At 49.3% G+C, this 24,883-nt stretch overlaps 10 protein-coding genes across 10 annotated transcripts; 5 read left to right on the top strand and 5 right to left on the bottom strand.

The window, feature by feature from the left end:
- Positions 1–298: 298 nt before the first annotated feature.
- Positions 299–2,799, top strand: AUEXF2481DRAFT_26444 (uncharacterized protein; the record flags this gene model as incomplete). Its single annotated transcript, XM_013491928.1, has 5 exons — positions 299–401; positions 511–578; positions 627–758; positions 812–1,504; positions 1,558–2,799. 5 exons carry the CDS (start codon positions 299–301, stop codon positions 2,797–2,799), a joined length of 2,238 nt encoding a protein of 745 aa, XP_013347382.1.
- Positions 2,800–3,482: 683 nt separating this feature from the next.
- AUEXF2481DRAFT_406717 (uncharacterized protein) lies at positions 3,483–5,419 on the bottom strand. Its single transcript, XM_013492308.1, has 2 exons — positions 4,017–5,419; positions 3,483–3,853 (listed from the first exon to the last, which is right to left on the bottom strand). The coding sequence occupies exons 1-2, from the start codon at positions 5,213–5,215 to the stop codon at positions 3,790–3,792; spliced, it is 1,263 nt and encodes a 420-aa protein (XP_013347762.1). The 5' UTR covers positions 5,216–5,419; the 3' UTR covers positions 3,483–3,789.
- A 1,075-nt stretch (positions 5,420–6,494) lies between these two features.
- Positions 6,495–8,135, bottom strand: AUEXF2481DRAFT_45980 (glycoside hydrolase family 47 protein; the record flags this gene model as incomplete). Its single annotated transcript, XM_013492095.1, has 1 exon — positions 6,495–8,135. One exon carries the CDS (start codon positions 8,133–8,135, stop codon positions 6,495–6,497), a length of 1,641 nt encoding a protein of 546 aa, XP_013347549.1.
- A 636-nt stretch (positions 8,136–8,771) lies between these two features.
- Positions 8,772–9,931, top strand: AUEXF2481DRAFT_62375 (uncharacterized protein; the record flags this gene model as incomplete). The annotated part of the gene is made up of 3 exons (XM_013492130.1): positions 8,772–8,857; positions 8,908–9,651; positions 9,709–9,931. The coding sequence occupies 3 exons, from the start codon at positions 8,772–8,774 to the stop codon at positions 9,929–9,931; spliced, it is 1,053 nt and encodes a 350-aa protein (XP_013347584.1).
- Positions 9,932–10,343: 412 nt separating this feature from the next.
- AUEXF2481DRAFT_406326 (uncharacterized protein) lies at positions 10,344–11,789 on the top strand. Its single transcript, XM_013492307.1, has 2 exons — positions 10,344–10,774; positions 10,894–11,789. The coding sequence occupies exons 1-2, from the start codon at positions 10,560–10,562 to the stop codon at positions 11,408–11,410; spliced, it is 732 nt and encodes a 243-aa protein (XP_013347761.1). The 5' UTR covers positions 10,344–10,559; the 3' UTR covers positions 11,411–11,789.
- AUEXF2481DRAFT_26439 (uncharacterized protein) lies at positions 11,585–13,787 on the bottom strand (the record flags this gene model as incomplete). Its single annotated transcript, XM_013491927.1, has 3 exons — positions 11,585–12,097; positions 12,252–13,421; positions 13,470–13,787. 3 exons carry the CDS (start codon positions 13,785–13,787, stop codon positions 11,585–11,587), a joined length of 2,001 nt encoding a protein of 666 aa, XP_013347381.1.
- Positions 13,788–15,956: 2,169 nt separating this feature from the next.
- On the bottom strand, positions 15,957–16,804 carry AUEXF2481DRAFT_26438 (uncharacterized protein; the record flags this gene model as incomplete). The annotated part of the gene is made up of 2 exons (XM_013491926.1): positions 15,957–16,676; positions 16,736–16,804. The coding sequence occupies 2 exons, from the start codon at positions 16,802–16,804 to the stop codon at positions 15,957–15,959; spliced, it is 789 nt and encodes a 262-aa protein (XP_013347380.1).
- A 556-nt stretch (positions 16,805–17,360) lies between these two features.
- On the top strand, positions 17,361–18,127 carry AUEXF2481DRAFT_26437 (uncharacterized protein; the record flags this gene model as incomplete). Its single annotated transcript, XM_013491925.1, has 2 exons — positions 17,361–17,449; positions 17,506–18,127. 2 exons carry the CDS (start codon positions 17,361–17,363, stop codon positions 18,125–18,127), a joined length of 711 nt encoding a protein of 236 aa, XP_013347379.1.
- A 1,660-nt stretch (positions 18,128–19,787) lies between these two features.
- On the bottom strand, positions 19,788–20,807 carry AUEXF2481DRAFT_36535 (uncharacterized protein). Its single transcript, XM_013492057.1, has one exon. The coding sequence runs from the start codon at positions 20,585–20,587 to the stop codon at positions 20,036–20,038; it is 552 nt and encodes a 183-aa protein (XP_013347511.1). The 5' UTR covers positions 20,588–20,807; the 3' UTR covers positions 19,788–20,035.
- A 1,172-nt stretch (positions 20,808–21,979) lies between these two features.
- On the top strand, positions 21,980–24,591 carry AUEXF2481DRAFT_36532 (uncharacterized protein). The gene is made up of 3 exons (XM_013492056.1): positions 21,980–22,379; positions 22,435–23,690; positions 23,744–24,591. Exons 1-3 carry the CDS (start codon positions 22,245–22,247, stop codon positions 24,342–24,344), a joined length of 1,992 nt encoding a protein of 663 aa, XP_013347510.1. The 5' UTR covers positions 21,980–22,244; the 3' UTR covers positions 24,345–24,591.
- The last annotated feature ends 292 nt before the right edge of the window (positions 24,592–24,883 follow it).

Here is a 24,883-nt window from a genome sequence, read left to right as displayed (position 1 = left end):
CCTATTATTGTAGCAACCCAGACCGTGAGGCATGCGTGATTATCATCGTAAATTGAGATTGATCAATGATTCCCCTTTGAAGCAGACGCTCCCAATATGATCATTCACGAATCATCAAAGTCCTGCTGTTTCAACTTCCACCCATCTCGTCCGCGAAGCCCGCCCGATTAGGCCTCCGTGACCAAGAAATCCAACAAATTATCCCATACCCGCCCCCGCTTGCCGATACAATTGAAGACACATCATGCAGCCAGATATAACGCGCTTGAGCCTGGGTATTGGTGATGCTCAGCCTGCCATGTCCTCAACGTACGATAATGGTTTTCCTTCACGCTCACCGTACAAGGCTCGGCAGATGAGCGTCAAGGATATCACGAGGGAGTTCTTGGATGCTTCTGCAGGTATGTCTAGACGCCATGAGACTATGATGTTTCCAACAGAGGCTGCTTTGCGAGGATTGCAGTCCGAAGTCTAATATCGTGCGAATGCGATATGCTGATCAGATCTCAGAATTGCGGCAGGGACAGTTGGTCAAGGATGACTTCTTTACGCTTTTTGAAGCCGTTGGAGCGCTTGAGGTGTGTATCAGTACTTGTTACTGCTTTCAAATGCTGACTTTTGATCAGATAATGGACCCTAAAATGGACAGCGGATTCGTGATACCAGAAAAGGACGCTGCGGTGGACAATTTCGACCCGCTGCAAAAGATGTTACCCGAGGAAATCATCGGTATAATGGATCAATTGCTGTCTTTCGAGGTATGTCTTTCTGATCCTCTCTATACGGAATGGATGATCTGACGTGATTACAGATATCCTGGCATCAAGGATATGCTCTTTCACAGACATTGTTCACATCTCTGCACATGTACTCTCTGCTAACACCCTACTACCGCCCTCTCAGCGCCATTGTCTTTTCTCCCAAAAGAAGTAGCCCGGAGACTTCAGATCCACTCATCAGCAGTGTACTTCGTGCTTTCTGTCTTGGCATCATGAAGTCTTGCGATGCTGTGATCCAAGAGATAACTTCTGAGCATTACTACGAGGAGGAAGATTTCATCACCCAGAATTTCGCGCAGTATCTGTTGAATGATGTTGACCATTCTGAAGTCGTTGCCGAGATTCAGAGGGCACTGGAGATTCTAGATGCACAGGATTTGGCAGATGATGTCAAGGACGCAATCAGACATCGTTTAGAGTTGCGTGTTCGACTGCTCCGCGCACAGGAGCCTTTGAGCTTGGTCGAGATGACTGACAAAACCGAGATGTGGACGGCAGTACTCGACACTGTCAGCAAAGTCAATGAGACAGTCAAGCTGGGAAAGGCAAGGCCTGATCTCTTCTCCGAGAGAGTGCAGAGACATCTGGCCAGTAACACACCTCCCATCCCAATGATTAAGACGAACTGGGAAGAAGCATATCCTCGTTTCCAAAGACTAGCCGAGGACAATATCGAAGCCCATCGACTCGCCAGTATCGAGGACCTGAGTCCTTTGAACATAACTGTAAGTTTGTCTCTGCCTAATCATGTTGACTTCCGAACTAACATCCGTATCAGCGCTTCGCATGGGACTTCTCCAGTCGAACACCCCAGCCCTCTACCTACTCACGAGCAATAATGCAAGGTCTTCTCTTCAAAGGCCAGAAAGTCCTCGCTCAAACATCTCACCTCTCCCTTATCCTCGAGGATATTCGCAGTCTCTCCATGTCCGGTGATCCACTCCTCAGCCCTTCAAATTGGGAAGTAGAGCTTCCAACTGATCCTCGCTATCGTTCTTCCCGCATCATTGACGAATTCATGGCAAAAGCTCTGGATGAATACATCAATATCCCTCGCATGATACTTCAAAATCGGTGTCGTATGAGAAGGACATTCTGCCAAAGCATCTCCATCCTCGATGGCCTACAAGCAGAAGCCGAAAATGCAGATGCTGAACTCCACTCTCTATTCCCTTCTTCAACTTCTTCTTTCCCGCCCGAGAAATTCTACCCCTTGGCTGCTTGGGTATATTTCCACAAACTACGCATCATGGAATGGAGTATTCAACTAGGCTTTGAATTGGACGTCTATCAAGACGCAGAATTCGCACATCTATACCGCTTTCTGGCTTTTGTGGCAGCAACACGAGCAGAACATCTTCAACACATTGATCTATTCCTTCATCTTCGCCAACGCTCGTACAGAAAACAAGGAAATGTGGTCATGGCAGATCAAGTCGCAACTTCTCAAGCCAGCATAACGTTCCTAACTACTCAAGCTACGATGACGGCTGAATTTGCTTCTGCATCAAGTTCCCTCTACTCTTTGCTTTACTCTCATCATCTCATCAAGTCTCTGGATGAAAAGGAGATCTACAGCACGAATGGCAGAAGACATGAGTTACGCATGAAACCCTACCTTCCCATTGGAACACCCACTCTACCCTCCAGCGAGGAAATGGACATTGCAACACTTCTCCCACCACAAACCTCCATCTCTGCAATCTTCAGCACCATTTCTTCTCGTCTTGCAGCTGCCAAAACTGCACTGGTAGCTTTGAAAACAATATCTTCCAACACGGGCAATTACCGCGGTTGTGAAGCAGGGTTTAAAGCAGAAATCCAGGGTGTTTTGGGGAGTATCGTAGCGACTGGTATTTCCACCTCTTTACTCAAAAAGGTCATCGAGGAGATTGGGATAAAAACGGTGGGAGATGTGCAAGGTAAAGAAGAAGTTGTGAAGCAAGAAATCAAAGTGGAAAGGTTGGGGGAAAAGAGGTTTTCGACTTTTTGGGCTGTTCCTAAGTTGAGTGGTGTGTAGATGGGTATAGCCAAAATACAAAAAATGGGGTGGGGAAAGATTTTCTGATTTGAGGGTTGAGGTTGGTGAGGTGGGAGGGGGTTTATGAGCGGTTCCTTTCTATTGACCTTTTGGGATGAAAGATGGATGGTTGGTATAGAATTGTGTTAGAGGGAGTGCTTGAACTCATTAGACTCTTGTACAAAAGTGTTGCTACCGACCTTCGTCACGCGAATTTTAGACATGAGTATTTCCCTTCTCCTGACTTGTTAAAAGTCATGATGCAAGCCAAGCAATAAACAAATATCTATCAACTGTAAGAATGGAATCAATGGTAGAGGTTACGTTTTGTCGTCAAGTCTTCAGAATCCAAAGCCTGGAAATCGTTATCCCACTATGTCTCAACGACGACACCTCTTACAGATTTGAAACATCTATTCTAAGCAGAATCAGTACTCCAGCCCGTAATAAGCCATCCGATAACAGGAGAAAATGTTGGGTAAGGGAGAGTTATCGCTACATTTTACTGCTTTTAGGTGTGGAAAGGGGGAACACCCTGTCCTCCTATCCTTCGACCAGCCATGACGTCATCTTCTTTTTTCTAGCAACGCTTAATTCATAATGGTTCAAATCAAGCATCTAAAGTCATGTTTACGCTCAGGGTATTGTTAGACTTGCGCAGGTTTTAATAAGATCCAAATCTCACACACAATAGTACACCTGGAGAGGAATCTCGATGTATTGCAGAAAACAGGGATGAATTTATCCATCGGCTAGGATCTTGACACAATGTCCGAAGTGTGTACTGCATGCAAAGCAAAAAAGCAAACCGCTATCGAGAAATGTGAAATGGAAAAGTGGAAAGATACGAGTATAAACGCCAAATGTATGCAGTAGAGAGGAAAAAAAGGAGACCGTGCCTAGAAGCACTCTTTTTTTTATGTACAACAATAGCAATGAAAGAATATAAAGCAAAAGGTCATGACCTTCGTTAAACAGTTTCAACACCCGCTATATCCAATGCTTACAAGGCGAAAAGGGCAGCGGCACCAACAGCGGCAAGAGCACCGAGACCCTTAGGTGCAGCAGTCATGATAGCACCCATAGCACTGCTGGTAATAGTACCAGTAGGGAGGCCACCAAGACGACCACCACCAGTCTGTTGGGCCACGGAAGAGACGGCGGAAGCGACACCAGTAGCGTCAGGAATGCTACTGTTGGTAATCTCCAAGATGTTGTTGGTGGTGCTGTTGAAGTTTGTCTGGGCGAGAGAAATCTCGTTGTTGGTGATGTCATAGACAACGTAGGCACTGCGGAGGAAGGTATCACCGAGAACGGGGGTGGTTCCGTCGGCAGGTGCAATGCCTAGGATGCAGACAGGGGTGCGACCTTGGTAAGCCATAACAAGAACCAGCTCCGACATGCTAACGCGGATGGTGGGAGACGAGAAGGTGAAGTCGATGGTGGTCTCGTTGTAGCGCTGGTTGCAGTCGATAAAGGCAGCACCATAGTCGGAGCTGTACTTTGCACCAGTCATGCGGTAGATAGATTCTGTAATGTCGTTGGGAAGGTACATCAAACTTGAGCCCGAGTCAAGGAGAGCAGCTACGTTGACGTTCGAGGCGATAGAGTTTTCTTTGCCATTGTAGCCAACGCCAGTGAGGGCAATGATGAACTCAGCATAGATGCCCTGCTCAGTAAGAATGGGCAATGTCTGCAGAGAACCAGTGTACTTTTCAGTGTTTACACCACCAAAGAGGACAGAACCGGTAGACGCGTCGAGGTCGTTCAACCACAGACTGTATGCATTTGTGTTGATAAGTCCATCCTGCATCATCTTTTGGGGAACGTTGACGTAGGTTTGTCTCGAGTACTGAAGAATGGCTTCATTGGTAGGGTAGCCAATTCCAAGAATGCCCTCTTCGGAGCTCGAAACGTAACCAATACCGAACTGTTGATTTTCGAGGGTGGCACCTCCGATGCGGAAGACGTCGGTGGCATAGTCGCCTGATGAGCCGGAGCCATCAACGTAGGAGATGTTGAAAAGACTGTTGACATATTCATATGTCGAGGAAGAGTTGGGGGCATATGTGCCAGAGGTGGCGCAGTCGTACTGTTGAGTGTTCTCACACTGCGTGGAAGTGGCGACATTGACCCAGAGATCACTACTTCCGGTATCGATGTGTAGCCTAAAGTCCTGCGCCGGTGTTCCTAACGAAGCATTGGCAAAGTACAGTGTTTGCTCATTGTCCAATGTTGCCGAGATAGTGTTTTGACGTCTCCTCAGGCGGTCTCTCTTCAGGGGATCTTTGACCGTTTTTCTTTGGATCTCGTACTCGACGACCTTGGGAGCCTCGTTGGTGCGCTTTTGCAGAGTGATGGCTTCGGCGCCAATGATGGTGGAGGCAGCGAGTGCCAAGGTGGAAATGTGTTTCATAATTGCGTCCAGAAATCCGGTAGGCTTGCGACTGAGTAGTGAAGGGGACTCGGCGTCGATGCTATATACAAGGCCGTGGCGAGAAGATGTATGCGACAGAGATGGCGATGCTGGGCAAGACAAAGAAAAGCAGCAGCAGCAAACAACAGTAAGAGCGAAGGCAACAGGTATTTCAGAAAAGATGACAAGAGAGGCTTTGTATGACGCGGCCACAGTTGAGCCCAGCCACGAACGTCGTCGAAGCCGCGATCCGCCCTTCCCGAAAGGATGACGCCGGCTTTCTGGGGCACTCTTCTTTGGAAATAAAGACGATCCGCGGACACGCTGGGCTGATCAGATCTGATTTGAGATCTAGAGACCTCTTTTGCTTGCCAGACTCTTGACTTGAATCACTTTTCACACCGTGTGATCACTTGCTGCGTACGCGGTCCGGTTTTAGTCTCAGGCAAGATTGCGTCGTCTGGCGAATCAAGCTTTTGCTCCTGTCGCTTCCAGAACCAAGGCAAAAGGAGTGTACTTGACTGATGTCAGAAAAGGGGACTTTGGCGTACGTGGGATCTATCAAAGGAGGGAGACACAGCCTGTTGCAAAATAGGCGAAGCGTGCACTTCTTTTAAATCAAGTCGTGCCTTGCTTACCGTGAGCTTTTCCATCCTCACAACATTCTGCCGAAAAGACTGTCCATACTTTGCGCCTTTTCTTTGGTCCGCGCATCCAACATGTGCAACGTTTGGATAACCCGCTGCATGAGAAGCGGCTGATCGGCCACCCGCCTCCTTGAACGTGCGCCTCCGCGCCTCAAGGGCTAGAAACTAGACAGAAGGCGAGAGCTCTCCAAGCTCGCTCATCATCTCCACAAGCTCGATAATTTCATTACACTGAAGCTCGTATTCACGCCCCAGAGTGGCAGTGTTGACTCCACGTGAAATTGTTCACAGCTCTCGGATAACAAAGGATTGTTTACAACAAATCTGGACATTCCATTGTCTCGTGCAGCGGACACGGGTTATCATGCATGACACTTGAAGGTACGAAGAAAGGTACAGTCCGTTGGTTGGCTGGATACATCCTGTACCCCTGTTAGGCACATGGCCTGAGTAAGTTTTCGGGTGCTGTCTCTCTGGTGAGATGCACGAACTGGGATCTTTGTCGAGTCACTCTCAACCTTTCATAATGTGGCTGTCCGTCTGTCTGTCCACACAGCGCCACACTTGAAAGGAACCAAATTCGCAATTCGTGTAATCAGTCTCATTACTGCTTAGCATATCCTCTATCTCGTTTATTTGGGGATTCTGAAGGGGTGTGCTTCTGTGTTGAAGGTAAAGTCGTCCAAACTGATCAAATCAGGCTCGCTGAAGATCAGATAGAAGTACTTCAGAGTTTCGGCCAGCCAGAAACTCTCCATGCTGTCCGTGACAGTAACCTTGCCATCCTCTCTGGACACGTCCGCTAGTGCACCATTGGCTAATGATGTCTTGGTGTTTTCTTGAATGGCGTTGAACATCTGCCACGCGCTCTCCTGGAGGTCCTTGCGTCCTGTGATACGATAGAGAATGAACACACTCTCGATTGCTTCGGGTCTCAGGATGTATCTGCGGTCATCGAGACTTGTGAATCCTGGTTGTAGACGTTCTTCGGCAATGATCTTTTGCACTTCCGAGGCATCGCTATTACCACCCTTCCGTCTCACCACTTCCTTGTGCCATGCCTCTTCATTCCATTCGCAAGGCTCGTTCGTAGGACATTCAATCATATGCATCACTTCTGGCATGATACCCAAAGGCATGGCTTTGTATGTCCAGACACATCCATCTGTCAACTTCTTGCCCACGTCGAGGTGAGTCTGCTCGTTGAATAGCTTACCACCTAGGGCAAACATACCTCCAGCGAAGCAGACAAGATGTTGACCCTGGAAGTCGAGCCCGCCTTTGTGCTCGGCGTCAACGTGCGCCATTCCTGCGATCAGGATGTCGGCGTTGTCAGGGGTCATGGGTCGCCAAAGCGTATAACGAATAGCAGCGTCCATGGCAGCACGGTACATCTTCTCATACATGGGTTCCAGACCACCGAGAAGGGCATGCATCTTTGGAAGATACTCGTAGGCAGAATCTGACATTGCTCCGAGAGTGAATGTGTCGTGCCAGGTCAAATCCATGTCTCTGGCATTGACAAGAATAGGCCACATACCGGGCACGTGTGTTTTGGACTGTTGCTCTTCGAAGAGCTTCATGACACGATGGGTCGCATCGAACCAGCGTGGGTCACCGGTAATTTGAGACAGTCGAGTGAACTCCATGACAAGCGATCCGATTTCCGCTACCAGTGTGACAGGATCGGCGGTCTGAGGAGCTCCTCGTCGAGCATCCATGACTCTCCAGCGTGTGATGGGCATGTGGTTTGGAGTATCGAAGGCGTGAAGCAACATCTCACCAAGTTCCTTAGCTTTGACTAGGAGGCGCTCATCGGCACTCAGATCGTACGCTGACAGGAAGCCACCCATGTATCGGATGGTTGTCTCGAAGACGTTGATCTCTTCTTGTGATGTGGATGCAAAGTCGATGGAGACCGTTGCTGCCACTGCTTCGTTGAATTCGTCTTTCAGACCCATGATCCAAAGAGTGTCGAGGGCATCGACCAAAGTGGCGGCCCATCCTGCAAAGGTGTTTCTCTTCTGACCAGAGATTGGAGTCAATTCGTCGGCCATCCATGCATGCTCTTTGTAGGAGCCGTATGCTCGCTTGAAGGCATCCAGAACAGCAGAGCGTCTCTCTTCACGAAATTTCTTCTCAGACGAATCTTCTGTCGGGAACTGATACTGAACCTTCGGCAGCTTCTTCGGTTTACCGGTCGGCAGAGCGTGCATAGAGGTGACTGTATGTTGCTTGGGGACCTGGCTCCAGTCGACATGGCCGCCGAACATGGCGTTTGAGGAAGCACTCCATGTCTTGAAACCAGCATATGCGACACGATCGCGATGGACGAACAATATAGCAGCGAAGATAGCAAAGACGAGCAAGAGCCGATAGCTCTTCATTCTCGGGCTGATGGCCATGATGAACTTGGTGAACTAGATAACGGTTTGAAAGACCATTGCCCGATTTTGGGTTGCAACGAGCTTCGCAGTAATTGAGCGAGAGACAGAATTTAAGTGACAGGCAGGCGCGTGCCACCAAGAAGACAAGAATGCAGAGTCGCGAAAGCTGCGATGATCCTTTATTGATTGGCCAAGCCTTGCTCCTTACTCCTTTGGGGTTATGCTGATAGCCGCCTAACTCAATCTATAGAGAAGACATCGATGTTGTGATGAGCTGCACGATATATAGCGAGAGACCAAGTGGTCGCTCATTCGACGCGACAAAGTCAAGGTTGATGCTTGTAGGATCTCAGCGAGACGAATTGCGTGAGCTTGTTTCGCTCAAGCAAGCGCAGCCGCGACCCACTTTTCTTGACCGACCACTTTACGCGTCGTGTCTCGATCAACGCGTGCCTGCCTCAATTACACATTTTGGCTGCGAGTTCGACACTGGAAGGTCGACATCATCACAACTATCTCAAAATGGTGACTGCTGGACCCTCATCTGCTCAGAGCGGTGCGCAGGCCCGCGCAACATCTTCTGCCGCTCCTGGCTACGAACTTCCCTGGTACATCTCATCGTCTGTCATGCTATGCGCTGAGCTAACACCGCCCACAGGGTAGAGAAATACCGGCCAGTCTTCCTGGACGATGTTGTCGGCAACACAGAAACGATTGAACGACTTAAGATCATTGCAAAGGATGGCAATATGCCTCACGTAATCATCTCCGGCATGCCTGGTATCGGAAAGACTACTTCCATCTTGTGTTTGGCTAGACAGATGCTCGGCGACGCCTACAAGGAAGCCGTTCTCGAGTTGAACGCCTCAGATGAACGTGGTATTGATGTCGTCCGCAATCGCATCAAGGGCTTCGCCCAGAAAAAGGTCACTCTGCCTGCCGGTCGCCAAAAGTTGGTCATTCTCGATGAAGCCGACAGCATGACTTCCGGTGCACAGCAAGCTCTGAGAAGAACAATGGAGATCTACTCCAGCACAACTCGGTTCGCCTTTGCTTGCAATCAGTCCAACAAGATCATTGAACCTCTGCAATCACGTTGCGCCATTCTCAGATACTCTCGCCTGACAGACGCCCAGATTGTCAAGCGTCTGACTCAGATCTGCGAGGCCGAGAAGGTGGAATCCTCCGAGGACGGTCTTGCTGCATTGGTCTTCAGTGCTGAAGGAGATATGAGACAAGCCATCAACAACTTGCAGAGTACTCATGCTGGTTTCGGGTTTGTCAATGGTACCAACGTCTTCAGAGTTGTTGACCAGCCTCACCCATTCAAGGTCGAGACCATGATCAAGAACTGCCATTTGTGTAACATTGATGCTGCTCTTTCAATGCTCAAAGAGCTCTGGTATGTCGTCGCAAGATATTTACTACGAGATCTCAATATGCTAATTGCCATTCACAGGGACTCTGGTTACTCATGCCACGACATTATCAGCACCATGTTCAAGGTCACGAAGACCATTCCTATCCTATCAGAGCACGCCAAACTCGAGTTCATCAGAGAGATTGGCTTCACACATATGAGAATTCTCGAAGGTGTGCAAACATACCTCCAGCTCTCTGGCTGTGTAGCAAAGCTCTGCAGGATCAATATGAAGCCTGGATTGTTTGTCCTTCCCAAGTAGAAGGATATCATTAGTGTTGCGAGTCGACTTCTTATCTTTAGCGTGGCGTTTGGGGGGCACAGAAACAAGAGGCTATTTAAATTCATGAGTCGGATTGTGGACGCCTCGACCTGAGTTGCTACAGTACAGTGAGAGCTTTCAATAGCTTCCGGCTGACCGGCTTGTATGTATTTCTCAAATTCCTTTCGGGACCATCCTACTCCCGACCCATTTCTTCTTTCCTCGACACACGGCGCAACAATTCATCCATGCCGCGCATTGTTTTTGTGCCGGCTATTCATCTTGTCGATCGTAGTTCATGTTTGGCCAGCAGTTCATCAATCGCGACTCGGGCGCGGCTGACTCGGTCAAACGCCAGAAAGGACAGGCCCGGCACCGGCCCTGTCGCAAGCGAGATCTGCCCGAGGCCAAAAGCTCCAAACAGAGCAGGTGGGGCAGACAGCACTACGCAACCATCGCCCTCCAGAGCTCCGAGACGGGATAAATAATTTGTAAGGCAGGCAAAACGGACCCTCAATCTACGGAGATAGAGACATATAAGTTAATTGCCGTGCCCCTCTGACTTCAATTGACTCTTTTATCTCTCTTTCCTATACTCAACACCCATACTCACATCACAACCGCAATCATGTCTAGCTGCTGCAAGGAAGGCTTCAAGTGGAACGGCACCTCTGTCGGCAAGGAGACCAAGCTCGGCAAGAACGACGTCTACGTCACCGGCGACAACAAGGATGCCGCCGTCCTCATCATCTGCGACGTCTTTGGCTGGAAGCTGCCCAATGTCCGTCTGCTCGCCGACCACTACGCAAAGGAGGCCGATGTGACCGTCTACGTCCCCGACTAGTAAGTTGCCTCCAACACATTCACTTTCATAAAATACCCCGCTGCGAGCTTCCTCAGCTTTCGACGGCGGAAGACTTTATGCACGCGTTGTCATTGCTACTAACACATCATCCTCACAGCTTCGATGGCGAAGTCGTCGACGAAGACGCCCTGTCCAACCCCGAGAAGCGCGAAAAGTTCGACGTCATGGCCTTCATCGGTCGCAACAGCAAGGAAATCCGCTGGCCCGAAATCGTCGCAAACGCAAAGGAGCTCAAGTCAAACTACAAGAAGGTCGGCGCCATCGGTTTCTGCTACGGCGCCTGGGCCGTCCTGCGTCTGGGTTCCAAGGACGAGCCTCTGATTGATTCCGCATCCGTCGCTCATCCTTCCCTGCTCGAGGAAAAGGAGATTGCAAACATTGGCGTTCCTGCTCAGTTCTTGAGTCCTGAGACTGATCCTATGTTTACTCCTGAGTTGAAGGAGTTTACGCTCAAGACTTTGCCTACTCTGGGTGTTCCGTTCAACTATGACTACTACCCTGGTCTAGTTCACGGTTTCGCTACTCGTGGTGATCAGAGTGACCCCAAGCAGAAGGAGGGTCTGGAGAGAGCCAAGAACTCTGCTGTTTACTGGTTCAAGCAGTACTTGCACTAGATTGTGCACCTTGGCTGAGTTCTAGAGTTTAGTGTATATACCCCTGCATGCTCAGAAGCTGTCGCTTGAGATGCAAATGAATGAGATGAAGTCACCCTACGTCTCTCGCCTACCCCACCTCCGCCGGTGTATTTTCCAATCGTGTTCATCAACGTCTTGATCACATTGAGCCGCCTATTGTACTACAAGAGATAGTCCTCCCCTCCCGATTCGTGCCTTCGGTATCAAGCTTCTTGCGAAGCACTTGCTCAGGGGAACCGCGATGCCTTTCTTGTGGAGTTTGAATTGCTCAACCAGGCTCTCAGGAAGCATTGGGTAGTTTTCCTTGTCCCTACGGATCGCATTCTCCATATCTGTGAGTGGAGCTTCGAGAAGTGTGTTCACGTACGTTCTCTGGCCTTCGGCAAAATTGATCAACCCCTCGGTTTCCGTAGTCATGCTACGCTTGACAATGAAGGCAAGGTCTTTGTTGCAATCGGTGGCGCGGAATTTCTTTGTGCACTTCTTGACACCGTTCTCTTTGGCGAGCGACCAGTATTGTGTCGTGTCATATTTTTCCTCCCACGCATCGCAACTAGTAGAGGCTCGCTCAATCCAGTGTTGCTCTTTCTTCTTCATGCTGTCCAGAAATTGCTGAACTTGTCCATCGGAAATCTCGCGGAAAGAGACGATGTGCTGTTTGAGTGTCTGTAGAGGGTCAGTATCAATGCAATGAACTTCACTCTAGCCATTTACTCACTGCTGCAGGTCCCTGAATGTGTCACTCAAGGGTCGACTTCTGCGCGAAGTGCCTCTTGTCACGCTACAATTAGATCATATTGAAGGCTTGCGGTAAGTGGACTTCATAGAGATAGACGGCATCGTTGAAACGTCTCTCCACTGTGGTCTGTATGAGGTAATTCTGAAGCGCAGGGACACCGCTTTGTTCCTCGGTAAGTTCGAGATCTCGAACGTAACCACGTTGATGCTGCTCAGACGTTTTGCTCGACACCGCGAACACATCTAGAGGGCGCTCGTCTCCAGTAAGAGTTTTATAACTCTCGCGCAGATCTCGCGTCACTGTAACGTTCCGATCCATGATTGCAGACGCCTTGGATCCTTTGGCCTCGACTGTTCGCAGTTGTTCCTCTACTTCCTCTTCTTGCAGAACGAGAGCCGCCTTTTGTTTGGCTCTATTTTCTCTTTCCGCACGAAGGCGTCGTTCTTTGAGATCGAGGAGTTCTGCAATCAGTTCAACCTGCCTGGGGGAAGGACTCACATCGACATCATCGCTCTTGGTCAGAATGGCCACAACTTGCTTCCTTCTGGAGCCTTCATCGAGGTAATCATTGAGAGTGTCATCGCTCAGGGCTCTGCTAATGGTCGCAGCTGTCACGTAGTAATTGCATTCTCTGAGTGCTCTTCTTGATGCAAGCTCCTGTATGGGATTGATGTCGTGCGAGCCCGGCATGTCTACCAGAACAACACCATCGTCAAGCAGTGCGCAGCCAGTAAGACCAAATGCGACTTTCTTTACCAGGGGCCAGAAGATATGCTCGTCTTCGTCTTGAACCACCGGACCGTGCGTATATTTGCGTAATTGCTGAAGTAAATCTGACGGCGTCGTGGACTCAAAAGTCTGTTCCGCCTGACTAATGAGCTCTGCGGCCCACGATGTCATTCTTCTGACGATACTCCTGTCTGTCTCACTGCCGGTCTGAGAGGCGAATGCTTTTGTTGAGTCTTCTGAGGAAAACTCAGGTTTGTCGTGGAATAGAGCCCGAAAAGTAGGAATGTGCGCATATCCACGTTGTGTGACCTGCTCAGCATCGTCATCTTCCTGCTGTTCTCTGTTGGTACTCCTAGCCGAGATGATTTCATTTTGAAGCTCATGTACCATGAGTGAGAATAGTTTCTCCAGCTCTAGCTCATCGTAGAACTCGATCTCAGCTCGAAAAGGGGCTTTCTGCTCAGGAAAGCATCTTCTGAATTCCTGGATCATCCAGGTGCAGCTGTGACCTGACCGACTGTCCTGTGTACTTGGTTAACCAATATCGACGAGCAGATCGGGAGTAATTACCTTGCGAGCGATGTCGAAGATGCCTAGCAATGCGTTGATCAAAGAAGATTTACCACAGCCCATATGACCGATGAATGCGAAACGAACTTCATTCGAGGGACGAGCATCTATAATGCTGTTGACATGTCGAACGAGGGTCTCAACGTGAGAATCAACGTAGCTGCTTTCCTGGAAGACTAGCTTGAGATCTGTAGAGATCTGTCCAGCAAGATCTAGGGCGCTGTTATAGCAGTAGCGACACGCGGAGCTTGGTTTAGACGTGTCGTCGAAGGTATTTTTGTCTGTGATAGAGGACATACTCGCGGTCTTGATCTCCATGGCAGTGAGGATGACTGCTGAAGTTCAAGTGGTGAGAGAACAATGGAATTGAATAGGTGAAAGGTTCATGAGATCGGCGGAGTGAAGAGCAAATGACCAGTGCGGTATGATAATAGAAAGAGAAGAGAAGAGAAGAGAAGAGGACAGAAAGGATGGTGCACGAACCCTGTTTCAGTGAAGGCTCGAGCTGATGATACGTAAAGTCAGTGGAGTCGTATTGGAGGTAAGTAGGGAGAAGGTGAAGCTAGGCCTAGAAGCCTTGAGGATACGATGATCAAGATTGGTGGGATGAGATGTGATCAACTCATGTATGGATGAAGTAGCTGAAGAAGCAAGACGGGCTTGACACTTCGAGGATGAGATAGGTAATGGGGCAGAAGAAGTGTTGGAGGCGGGAATTATGAAAGGGAGTCGGGTATGAATACTCGTTGAAAGTCAGCGGAGGCCAAGACGTCGAGACGAGAGTGTCGAGTGACTGAACGGGAGTGATAAGTGTTCGCGAGTCGGCGTACTCGTGTATAGTCGGAGCTGTCACCAGATGTCATCGACTGCGATGCCAATAAAAAGCGAAACGGAGGGCTATCCTCAGGGATGATCAGAAAGAAGAGAAAGATGAAGCAGCCGAGTCGAAAGAGTAACGAGTTCGATATCTGTTTACTTTGGTGATGCGACCAGCGACGCAGCCAGGAACTATCCATTCGTGGCTTCCTCTCGGATGCGTTCTTGTGGGCTCCGAAAAGTCATGGTGGGAGGTAGGAATCTACTAAAGAACCTTCCAAGGACAACTCCGCCTTGCTGAAACAACTAAAGTTGTGGTACAGAGATCTTATGATCGTCCTTACGTTTGTGAGAGGACAAGCTGGATTCTCAAACTCTCTACCTAGTCAACTTTTCCCCAACCGCTGATTTTGTCAAACAGTCTGGACAGAAGGTTCCCTCAGCTTGGTACCCAAAAGCGTTTCCAACTTCTTCCTTCTCCAGTATGGCTAACCAGGAGAATGGTTTGGTGATCAGCATGTGTCTGGTCTTCACCTATGAGCATTTCGGTACACTCATCTCAAGGAATTTTTTTGATCGTCTCATAGGCTCCGTGCATCTTACAGCTTGATGATAACTTTGTTGTGTCGCAGAAAAGTGTGAGACTTGAGATACCAGTAAGAGATACACACGACCTGTTGATAAGATTTCCGATCATGTCCCTGGCATCTCTCATTTCTCCTGCTCGTTGAATACTCTTATCTGCACATTTCAATTGTGCATAGATATCTCAGAATCGTGCAGCTTTTCCACGAAGACTTGGTATTCATATGCTATCTTGACAATCATGGGTCAACATCTCGAAATATCCATGCATTACCACAACTTTAAAATGATGCTGTTGTATCGCTAGAGTGTGTGACAAACCGAAATGTTGATCTGAGTCTCGATCAGCCAAACTGCTGAGGTGCCCGACATAAGGCAACGGCTTCCGTCTCTCGACCTGAATAGTCGATCAGAGCAACGCGCCGTAAAAATGCACAACAGTTTTACAGTCGAGATATTCGTCCATTGAGAGCCGAGTTTCTATCTCCCAAACCATGTCGCAATGGATATGGAATAGTATGCGGGACCATCATAGCCAATCTGTCCTCGAGTCCAATGATTATAGACTGGTTAGGATGATGGACCGTCGAGACCAATGAACAACAGATCTCGATCACTGTGAGCCATGACAAATATGTAACCAATGGTTGATGCCGTAGAAATTCGAGAACAACAGGTCCTTTGTCGTAGCCACTTCCGGGCCTTTGAGAGTAGTGACGTCTGGATGCCTCACAATAACGTCAAGCGGCCATAAAGCGATGAGTCGGACTTACTGTGTGAACAGTGACGAAGTGACGAAGAGGAAGACCAAAGTAGTGCTAGGCAAACAATGACGGCGAAGTTGCCCCGCTGAAGCAATTTGTCTTGGGGTGTCGCAAAGTCAATGAGGACCCGACTGAGACATTGAGCAGAGTCGTCAACAAGTGACAGAAGAGTTGGGAGTGAGCTGGAATTTAGCCAGCATCATTAGCGCGTTAATGGAATGATAAATAGTCATCCAGCATTCTTTTGGCCATGTCCCAAACGCCCGCTATGCTCCAGTAATCCCTATCCAAAACGCTCGAACAATATTGCAGTAAAATGATATCAACAGCATCCGCCTTGCTTGCCGCGTTTCTGTACAGAAGCAGCGTCGTTCATGCCAAGGTTGATAGTTCTTGCAGTGTTGCCGCCGCCAGCTCCATGACCCTTGACACCAGACCGTCTGTCGTTGAGGTCGTACTTGCCGGCCTCGATATTCTGGTATATTCTCTCGGCAACCTCGCGGAAAGCTCTTTCAACATTATCACCACTCTTTGCCGAAGTCTCGACATATTGCATGACTTTGTTTTCTTTGCACCACGCCTCGGCCTCTTCCTGTGTGACCTGTCGCTTGTTCTCAGAGCCGGCACCTTCCTCGACGGCGGTCGAAGTGGCAAGATCGACCTTGTTGCCGACGAGCACAACGATAATGTTCTCTTCTGCTATTTGTCGGAGATCGTTCAGCCACGCTGTCACGGCTTCGAAGGTAGCACGGCGTGTGATGTCGAAGACCAGTAGAGCACCGCTAGCACCTCTGAAATATGATCGAGTAATGGACTTGTATGTCTCTTGACCAGCAGTATCCCACAACGATAGCTTCATGTGCTTTTGATTCTCTGGGTTGGCGTTGACGGGTGTTTCGGCAGGAGCGTCGGCGGAAGGGTTGTTGACCTTGAGAGCTAATGAGGCAGGAGGGCCAACAGGTACTATACGGCTACCGAATTCGACACCAATGGTTACATCGTGGTGAGGGGAGAATCGTCCTTCGCACAGTCTTATCGTGAGCTGTAAATCGTTCAGATCAGCCGGTGCTGGATGAGTAGATGGAGCAAGGCAAAACGTACACTGGACTTTCCACACCCAGAGTCGCCTAGAGACACGATTTTGGCAATATAGTCCCAACTTTGCGCCATGTTTGTAATGTGTTTAGTGTGAAGAATCGAGACAGATGCAGATCGAATCAAGAAGGAGCACCCTACGAACATCTGGGTCGTTCCTGCGGCGGCCAACTCCGCAAATCCGGAGAAGGATGCTGCCGTGCGTCAGCCGTGTCGTCATCATCAACGAGAGGCTCACTCGATCAACCCTCTTGTTTACTCTGCATCAGGTGGCTCAGTCAATCTCTATATAGTCTTGTACTTATTGCTGTGGTCCCCTCTTCAACCTCCATCTTCAGCTCTCAGATGATAGCGATACATGGGGACACGGAAATAAGAATGGTCACCACGTTCTTTGGGTCTCGACGGTTGAGAGCCGGGGCCGAATGACTTCCTCACATGCACCGCCAATGACCGAAGTCGATCGTAAACATGTGCTACATTCGATAGTTTGTTTCCACTCTCAGCATCAACTTGTCATCTCCTCTTCCACTCTCTTCTCTTCAACCACACTCTGTCCTTTCCCAACACGCCTGAACATTGCAATCAACGCATTTACGCATACACACACACCTTCTCTCCACGTAGCAACATGGCAATCAACGCCAAGATGGAATTAAAGGCAGGAGACGCAGTAGCCCCCTCGCCCGCCACTGCAAACAAGCCAGTAGTCTGTGTCTTGTAGGTGCAGTGTTTCTGCAGAGTACGAGATAATGCGTCTAACACTTTCTTCCCAGCTGCGGTGCCTCCGGAGGCAACTCACCCGCTCATCTCGCCGCCGCCCGCGAACTGGCCAAGGCCCTTCACGACAACAACATGAAACTGGTCTACGGCGGCGGCACCGTCGGAATCATGGGTGAAGTCGCCAAGACCCTCGTCTCTCTCGCCGGCCCAGACTCTGTCCACGGCATCATCCCCGAAGCGCTTGTTAAGTACGAGCGCGACTACAAGGAAGGTGCCCCTCTGGACTCTGTTATCGACGAGTCTACCTTTGGTCGCACAACTGTCGTCAAGGATATGCACACACGCAAGCAAGCCATGGCCCGTGAGGTCATTGACGGCGGCGAGGGTGGTGGCTTTGTCGCTCTGAGCGGTGGCTACGGAACCATGGAAGAGCTTATGGAAGTCACAACTTGGAACCAGCTGGGTATCCACGCGCGCGGTGTGGTCGTCTTCAATGTCGAAGGCTACTACGACGGGCTTTTGCAGTGGGTGCACACTGCTGTCAAGAGCGGCTTCATCGCCAACAACAATTCGAGCATCATGATCGAGGCCAAGACAGGCGACCAATGTGTGCAGGAGTTGAAAAACTACCAAAATACCGAGGGCAGAATGAAACTGAACTGGGACCAGAAATGAGTCTAGGCTCGGCCTTCTGTTTTCTTACCATTGGACGAAGGTGTCAGACCTACTCGAATACGCCGTCAAGGCTAGGCCGCACGACAGCCCTCGTCGCCACCACCGTCGAGTTTCATGCAGCGTGCCGCAACATCTTCATCACGAAGTTGCATCCGTACCACCCACCACTAAACAGCACTGGGTGTTAGCCCGGTATATTCTGGTGGAAATCTAGGGCTTGCAGAGTCGAGATCATGTCATGAACCGCTATATAGACACAATGACAGTCGCATATAGACGCCACGAATGATACAGCGTCTGAGAACTACCATTGCAATAGTCCTACGCGATCATGCTTGCAATTATTGGAAGCGAGAATTTTACCATCAGAAGCGACTTAGGGCAGAACACGCCCTATACGAACATCCCGCCCTCTGATGCTTGCTTCAGTGTAACCCAAGTGTGGCAACTGCAACGCGTGACACTTGCAAGAGACAACCTCTGCCACTCGCTGGCCATTTCATCCAGCACTCCTGCCGCTCGCTTGACATCTGAGCAAGGAACGATTTGTGCATCAGAGTCCCCACCCGCATCACGAGCACTTGCTCACAACCGGTGAGTAAGAACGGCATGAATATCAAGTCGGCAGTTCATGCTGATCAAACGGCCCAAGCACAAGACTGTCGTCCTCATACATGAACTATCGTCGATGACCTTTTTCCTACCATTAATTCCCGTCGGAAACGGTCACTTCTCCGAAGATGTATGCCGATGGAGAGGGCGTGGAATGTGCCGTCTTTTACCATCTGATCGATGATTCCAGATCTCGTTGTATCCTCTAGCCGTCGGACACGGAAATCTTACCGGAGATGTAACAATGCTCTTGGTCATTTTCGGATCTGAGTAGCAAATTTTGGGCACATATCCTGCTTGTTAACAATCTACTGCAAGGTGATGAACTGCCGAGATGGCAAATGGCCAACATAGGGCTTTTGCAAGCTATGCCACCTTTTTGATGGTTTTAGATATGATATCAAGGTGTTTTTTGTTATCAACTCCAGCACATCACTTTTGAACCTTTCTCCTCGGACTTGCCAAGGTTGCTGACCTGAATGATGCAGGTATCAGCGGATAGGACAACGCATCTATGTCTATGCAGTTACGCGCAATTGAGCATCGAGATATGCACATTTTTGCATTGTTGTTGCCGCAAAACTTCTTTTTCTTCCACAGAGCAGACTCGGAATGCACAGATAAACCTCTTTCTCCACCGAGCTGCATGTGACCGTCTCGATACCTTGCATGTGTTTTAGTCCTGGTAGCTCGCAGTATCGTAATGGATGCATATTGAAACATGTTTGCGCTTTGCCCCTTGCTTCAACGTATTGTAGAATAGGGTTCTTCCGAGAAAGCGATGAGGGGCAGTGAGGGGTCCGCATGGTAGATCAATTGGCATGGATGCGGGTCTAGACTTTCCCATGCTTGAGTCTTGCAGTATATGCGCTTTCTCTTTGCTTTCATGCAATGCACATGCCCTAGGTGCTCTGCTTGCTTGCCAACAATGCAAAGGGTAAAGTGGAGGTGACTCCGGAGCATCACGTTGGCTGGATGTTGCAGTTTCGTTGAGTGAATCCCACATGGACATGGGTAGTATGTAATGATAAGATTACGTTATAGGCTAGGATGCTATTTGTGCAAAGCAGATCATATCACCAAGTACTTTTGACTCCACGACTTCAATCACCCATGTCCCAAGCAAAGCGACTCTTGCAAACATCAGCAGATACTATGTCCTTCTCGAGTAATGAGTGCCCTGGCTCGTACGACTAGTTTCCACCATTTCTTGGTGTGGTTCTGATCAATCTCATTCAGTCGGCGGCCCCAGGCCCGGAAACGATATCCAATCAATATCTCAAGTTTTAGCTCTTATTAGCAGATTAACATGGCTGCAGCTTTCTCCATATTCGCGATTGAATACGAAAAGCACACGACCACATTGTCATAACCACTCATATTCGTCGGTGCCGCAGCCGAAGGACTAATGTAAAAATAAGACAATGGTATTTGTGAATTGCCATGAAGATCGTGCGCTATCTCTGACACATCGGCCGCGACTTTGATTTGAGAGGACATGTTGGTAGCGGCTTTGGTGTCGATCATCAAAGTTGGGTCGCAATTGACAACGATGATGGCTCCTGCTTTTCGTATCCATGCGGCATGAAGGTCCGTCAGACCGACTTTTGCGACGAATGGCACATGTCTTACTCGAGCGTGCCGCTTGCTGAGAGCTCGACCCAAGCATTCGAAAGGGTCTTCGTTGCCATCGGTCGAGGGAATTGCTGGTGTGAGCAAAATGACTAGCTGGTCTGTTGGAAGACCGCTAAGAGTCTTGAGGCTGGAGGAAGAAGATTGCAAGAAGCGAACACTGGATGATTGTACTTGTGTAGTTGTACACGCCAGCTTTGTTTTGATGTCAGCCATAGTAGTGACTTGAAGATCGACAGGGCGATATTGCCAAGTCAGGGGCATTGGGCTTGAAGAGGGTTCAACGTGAGCTTGTCAAAGCAAGATAGAGTTTGGATGTCTGGATGGCAGAATTGAGAAAAGAACAAAGAGACTGATGAGTGGAACCGTGGGGACTTATAAGTCAAGTCACTGAGAGAGCCTCAAGTCTTTTGAACAATATAGCTAGGCACTCGACAGATACCATAGGGAACTACTCGAGTGCTAGACAGGTCGTAGGCCCTTGCTCGGGCAATCGTTCATGCATCGAACGGTTTGTCGTTCTTCACCTTGATTCGTGCTTGACATATGAACCTTGAGACATTGTGGCTGATCTTGACAGGAAGGCCGGCCGGCCGCGGGCCACCAAACGAGAGGGATGCAGGGTCTCTGGTCGCGCAAAGAAAGTGGAGCATCTTGATTATGCCTATCGAATGTCAAAGTGGAAGGTGGTTTTTGGAGCCGACAAACCTGAAACAACCTTCAACTTGTCATCGAGCAAGATGGCTGCCACGCTCGACGAGCATCTCTAATTGGTAAAATACCTTCTGTCAATGTATCTTCCGACATGTCACAAAGTGGCAAGCGGAATCAACACGAGCCGCCAACGACAAGAGTTGTCCCGGCTTCCCGTGGGTTAGACAAGCATCCCATGACTCTGTGAGTAATCACACATCATGTATGATGGGAATTTGTGCCTTTGGCAGCGATCGAGTCCCGGCCAGCCCATACGAGGGTATGGACTGCAGCATTCCACACTGCACCTTGATTGAGGTGAAGCGGGCCTCACTCCGGCGGAGGGAATATAGCGTGTGTGCTGCCGGAGCCCATCGCCGTCGGAAGCGCGCTACACCTGCACCCTTTCGTGGCACAGCATCTCCAGTCTGTCGTGCTAATTCCATTTCTTCGAAACCAAAAAGGTCTTATGTGGTGTTCGATTATTTGATGGTTGGTGGAATTCGAACTCAGAGCACATCATGCCAAGAACGAGCCAGACTGTACTGCTCTGTCATGGTCATTGCTGACAAGAAATCGCAGTTTCTTGATCCCAACAAATCTGTGGATCCAGACGGGATCCTGCGAGCAGCCATATTGATGACTTGCATACGATTGGATCTTTGTGGCTTGAATCGCGCGCTGATGCTCCGGAACCCCATCTATTGGCCAAATTGACATAACAGGTTTCTGCGACAGACCAGAAGAACAGCTCATGCAGTAGTCGACGCCAATAAAGCCCACTCACGTGTGGTGATGCATAAAAGCTGCAGAGTGATGTTGATGATTTGCGGACAGAAGTGCGAACCAGATTGTAGACAATGTAACCGCGCTTGGCGTCAGCAACACGCGTTTACGGTTGACAACGAGACGTGGGTGGCTCAAGGGTCCATTTTTCAACATCTAACATCAGAAGGCAACAGCGACTGACCAAAGCTTACGCAAGTGTAAGTCCAGAAACATCAAATCGAATTCCAACTCAACCTAAGAAGGCTCGCTGGCTCGTCGCTCTTCTTCCTTACCAGCATCGGGACATTTCAGCTACACGTCACACACGCCAAATTGATTTGCCGGCTCGGCGCTTAAAACCCATCCCATTTCTTGGTCCATCCGTCAGCATGTTAATTAACTGAACCAAAGGATGTTGCCAGGTCGTCGACCGTTCAAAGAGGTCAGCCTCAACGTCACTGGCGCGCAGTCAGTCAAAGACCGCTTCCCGAACAGAAAACGAGATCATCGAGAGGACACAAGGACATCAAACGTTCCTTGCAACGTGGTGCGTACAATGACTGGAAACACAATGTAAACCTCACCGCTCATGGATTGGCCAGACCGGGCTATCTCATGTCTATAATCTTTACTTTGTCGCCTATCTTGGCAATATCTTCGTCTACGAGCCACAGTTTCCATCACAAAATATCGAGCAAGAGCCAGTCTTAGTTATAGAAACAGACAAGAGGCCTTTTTCACCCAAAGATCATGAAATTTATGGAGTCTACGCAAATCAAGGTACCCGAACAATCAACAGACTTCTGGTACAGCGACTTGGCACAGAGGAGGTAGTCGCAGTTGTCAGAAATGATGGCGATGTGGAAGCTTACTACACACGGCATATCCACCAGGCTATTGAGAAGCGAGCTCATGATAAAAATACCCTCGGAGTGTCCGCAACCGACGTCAGACCATTCTTCCATAGGACAGTTGGAGATAGCGCATGGGGATTGGCTATACATAGCACGGCTCGCATGATTGCTGTGAGCGCCAACACTCATTGGACGACAGTATTTACCTTTGCCCTCACCGATGGCGAACCAGATGACCAAGAGGATCCTCCAGATGGAGATGATGTGCATTATTTTGCGATGCGCGGAACGCCACCACCGAACGACAGACGGAAGAACGATGTACGTATCCTGGCTCACTCGGGGGGAAAGCAGAATCTACCGGATATTGCATTCTGCAACACTAGTAACGATCCTGCCGGCAGATGGCTGTTGACTGCCGACATTCTCGGAACTGTGGCCGCGTGGGATGTGCACAATCTGCAGCTGATGCAACTCGTCAACACGGCCATGAACCCCCCTCTCTTTCCAATTCCATCAGGATACATGGACACGCGGAACGGAGTCTGGGGTCTTATGTTCCTGGACCCTTTGTCTTTCCGGGCGGCAGATACAGTCAAAGAGGCCTTTGGCATTTCTCCTCGTCAAGTCGGTTTCGATCTGCGAAAAGAAAAGGACAGTGCCATTTGGGACTTGAGCAGAACGATGGAGCAGATCGATCATGTGCGAAGACCGTTCAAGGATGTTGGAAAGCCAGTCAAGGTACGGAACGGTAACTATGCAGATCCGCTAGAAACATCAAGGCAAGCGCCTAATGGATCCCCAATCCCGGTAAATGGATCGTCTCGACGAGTCCACGTGGAGCGGGAGGATAACAGCAGCGAGGAAGACAGTGAGGGTGATGATGAAGACGATCTCGAAGATGAAGATGATAGCGACGTCGACTATGCCTACGACTCAGCCGAAGAAACACATGTGGCGGTGCAGCGACGAGACGGAACCATCTATCAGGTCGAAAAGCCAAGGTAGGAATACGAGAATCTCCGCTCTCCATGATCTCACTGACCTCCAGTGACAGACCTGGAGCACGCTTCCGACGCGGTGAGGGCTTGTGTGGCGATCTGCCCTGTCCCATCATGCAACTCTCCTTCCAAGACGTCTACCTCTACCAACCCTCCCTCAACAACAAAGCCTGGGACCACTTCCCCATGCCTTCCATCAGACGCCTTTTCCGACAAGAAGTCCCCGCCATCTTCGAATCCCCTAAATTCGGTCGCATAAGCATGTACACGCAGATCCCTAGCTTGGGTGTCGTAATCATAGCAACACAAAAGGGCCGTGTAGCCATCTTATCACTAACCTCTACCACAACAAAAGTGCTCGATTACGCCCGCTTTGACCCCTCACAACTTCCAACCGAGAGACCACGGATAGAGAAACGTGTGTATGGCTTTAGAGTCGATCATATGTTACCACTACCCAGTCAAGAAGAAGCCGGTCATCGACCGAAAGCAGGGATTCATGGTATAGCAGTCGGACCTGTACAAGGCACCGAGCATCTCGAGGATGGACTCAAGAGATGGCGGTTGATGGTCCATTATCAAAACTTCGCAATGTTGGCTTATGAGATTGGTAAGCCGAGGAAGGATACACTGGATTTGAGTTTGACGGCTCTGTGATGGATGGATGTGTGTTTTTGCGAATTGCTAGATCTTTGTGACGACTAGGGGGATATACATGAGACTTGATTTTCCAGGAGGTACAAGGCCCGTACGTCTATACCTGCAAACCTGTATATCTGTCTTGTTTAATCATCTCCCGGGAAAAAGACTCGATAAGCATCTTCTTGCCTTGTCGACTTTTCTACTGGAGAAGTTGCACAAGTGAGGATGTGATCGTATCGCTAGGGAGGGGGGGGGGGGGGGGATTATGCTGCGCTCGTATATATCCTTCCACCAATGTGAATCTACATGAGAACAAGCACTTTGCCTTGATATCCAATCGTTTATCATTTTCAAAGCCTGTATTCGAGTCATCCACAATTCCTGATGATACTCTGAATGTTCTAGTGATTTTGTGTAATGATACGACATATCAACAAAAAAACGGGCTGTGTCTGACATGTCCACCATCACTTAAGCTCCACCTGGCTCCTCATGAAAGGCACTTCGAAGACTGTCACCACAAAGAGAAGTAGTGCGTAATTGCAAAAAACAAA

Source organism: Aureobasidium subglaciale (assembly GCF_000721755.1).
Source record: "Aureobasidium subglaciale EXF-2481 unplaced genomic scaffold scaffold_2, whole genome shotgun sequence".
NCBI classification, from domain to species: domain Eukaryota; kingdom Fungi; phylum Ascomycota; class Dothideomycetes; order Dothideales; family Saccotheciaceae; genus Aureobasidium; species Aureobasidium subglaciale.
Note: the sequence above shows the minus strand (reverse complement) of the source record. Positions and strands in the feature narration are given on the sequence as shown.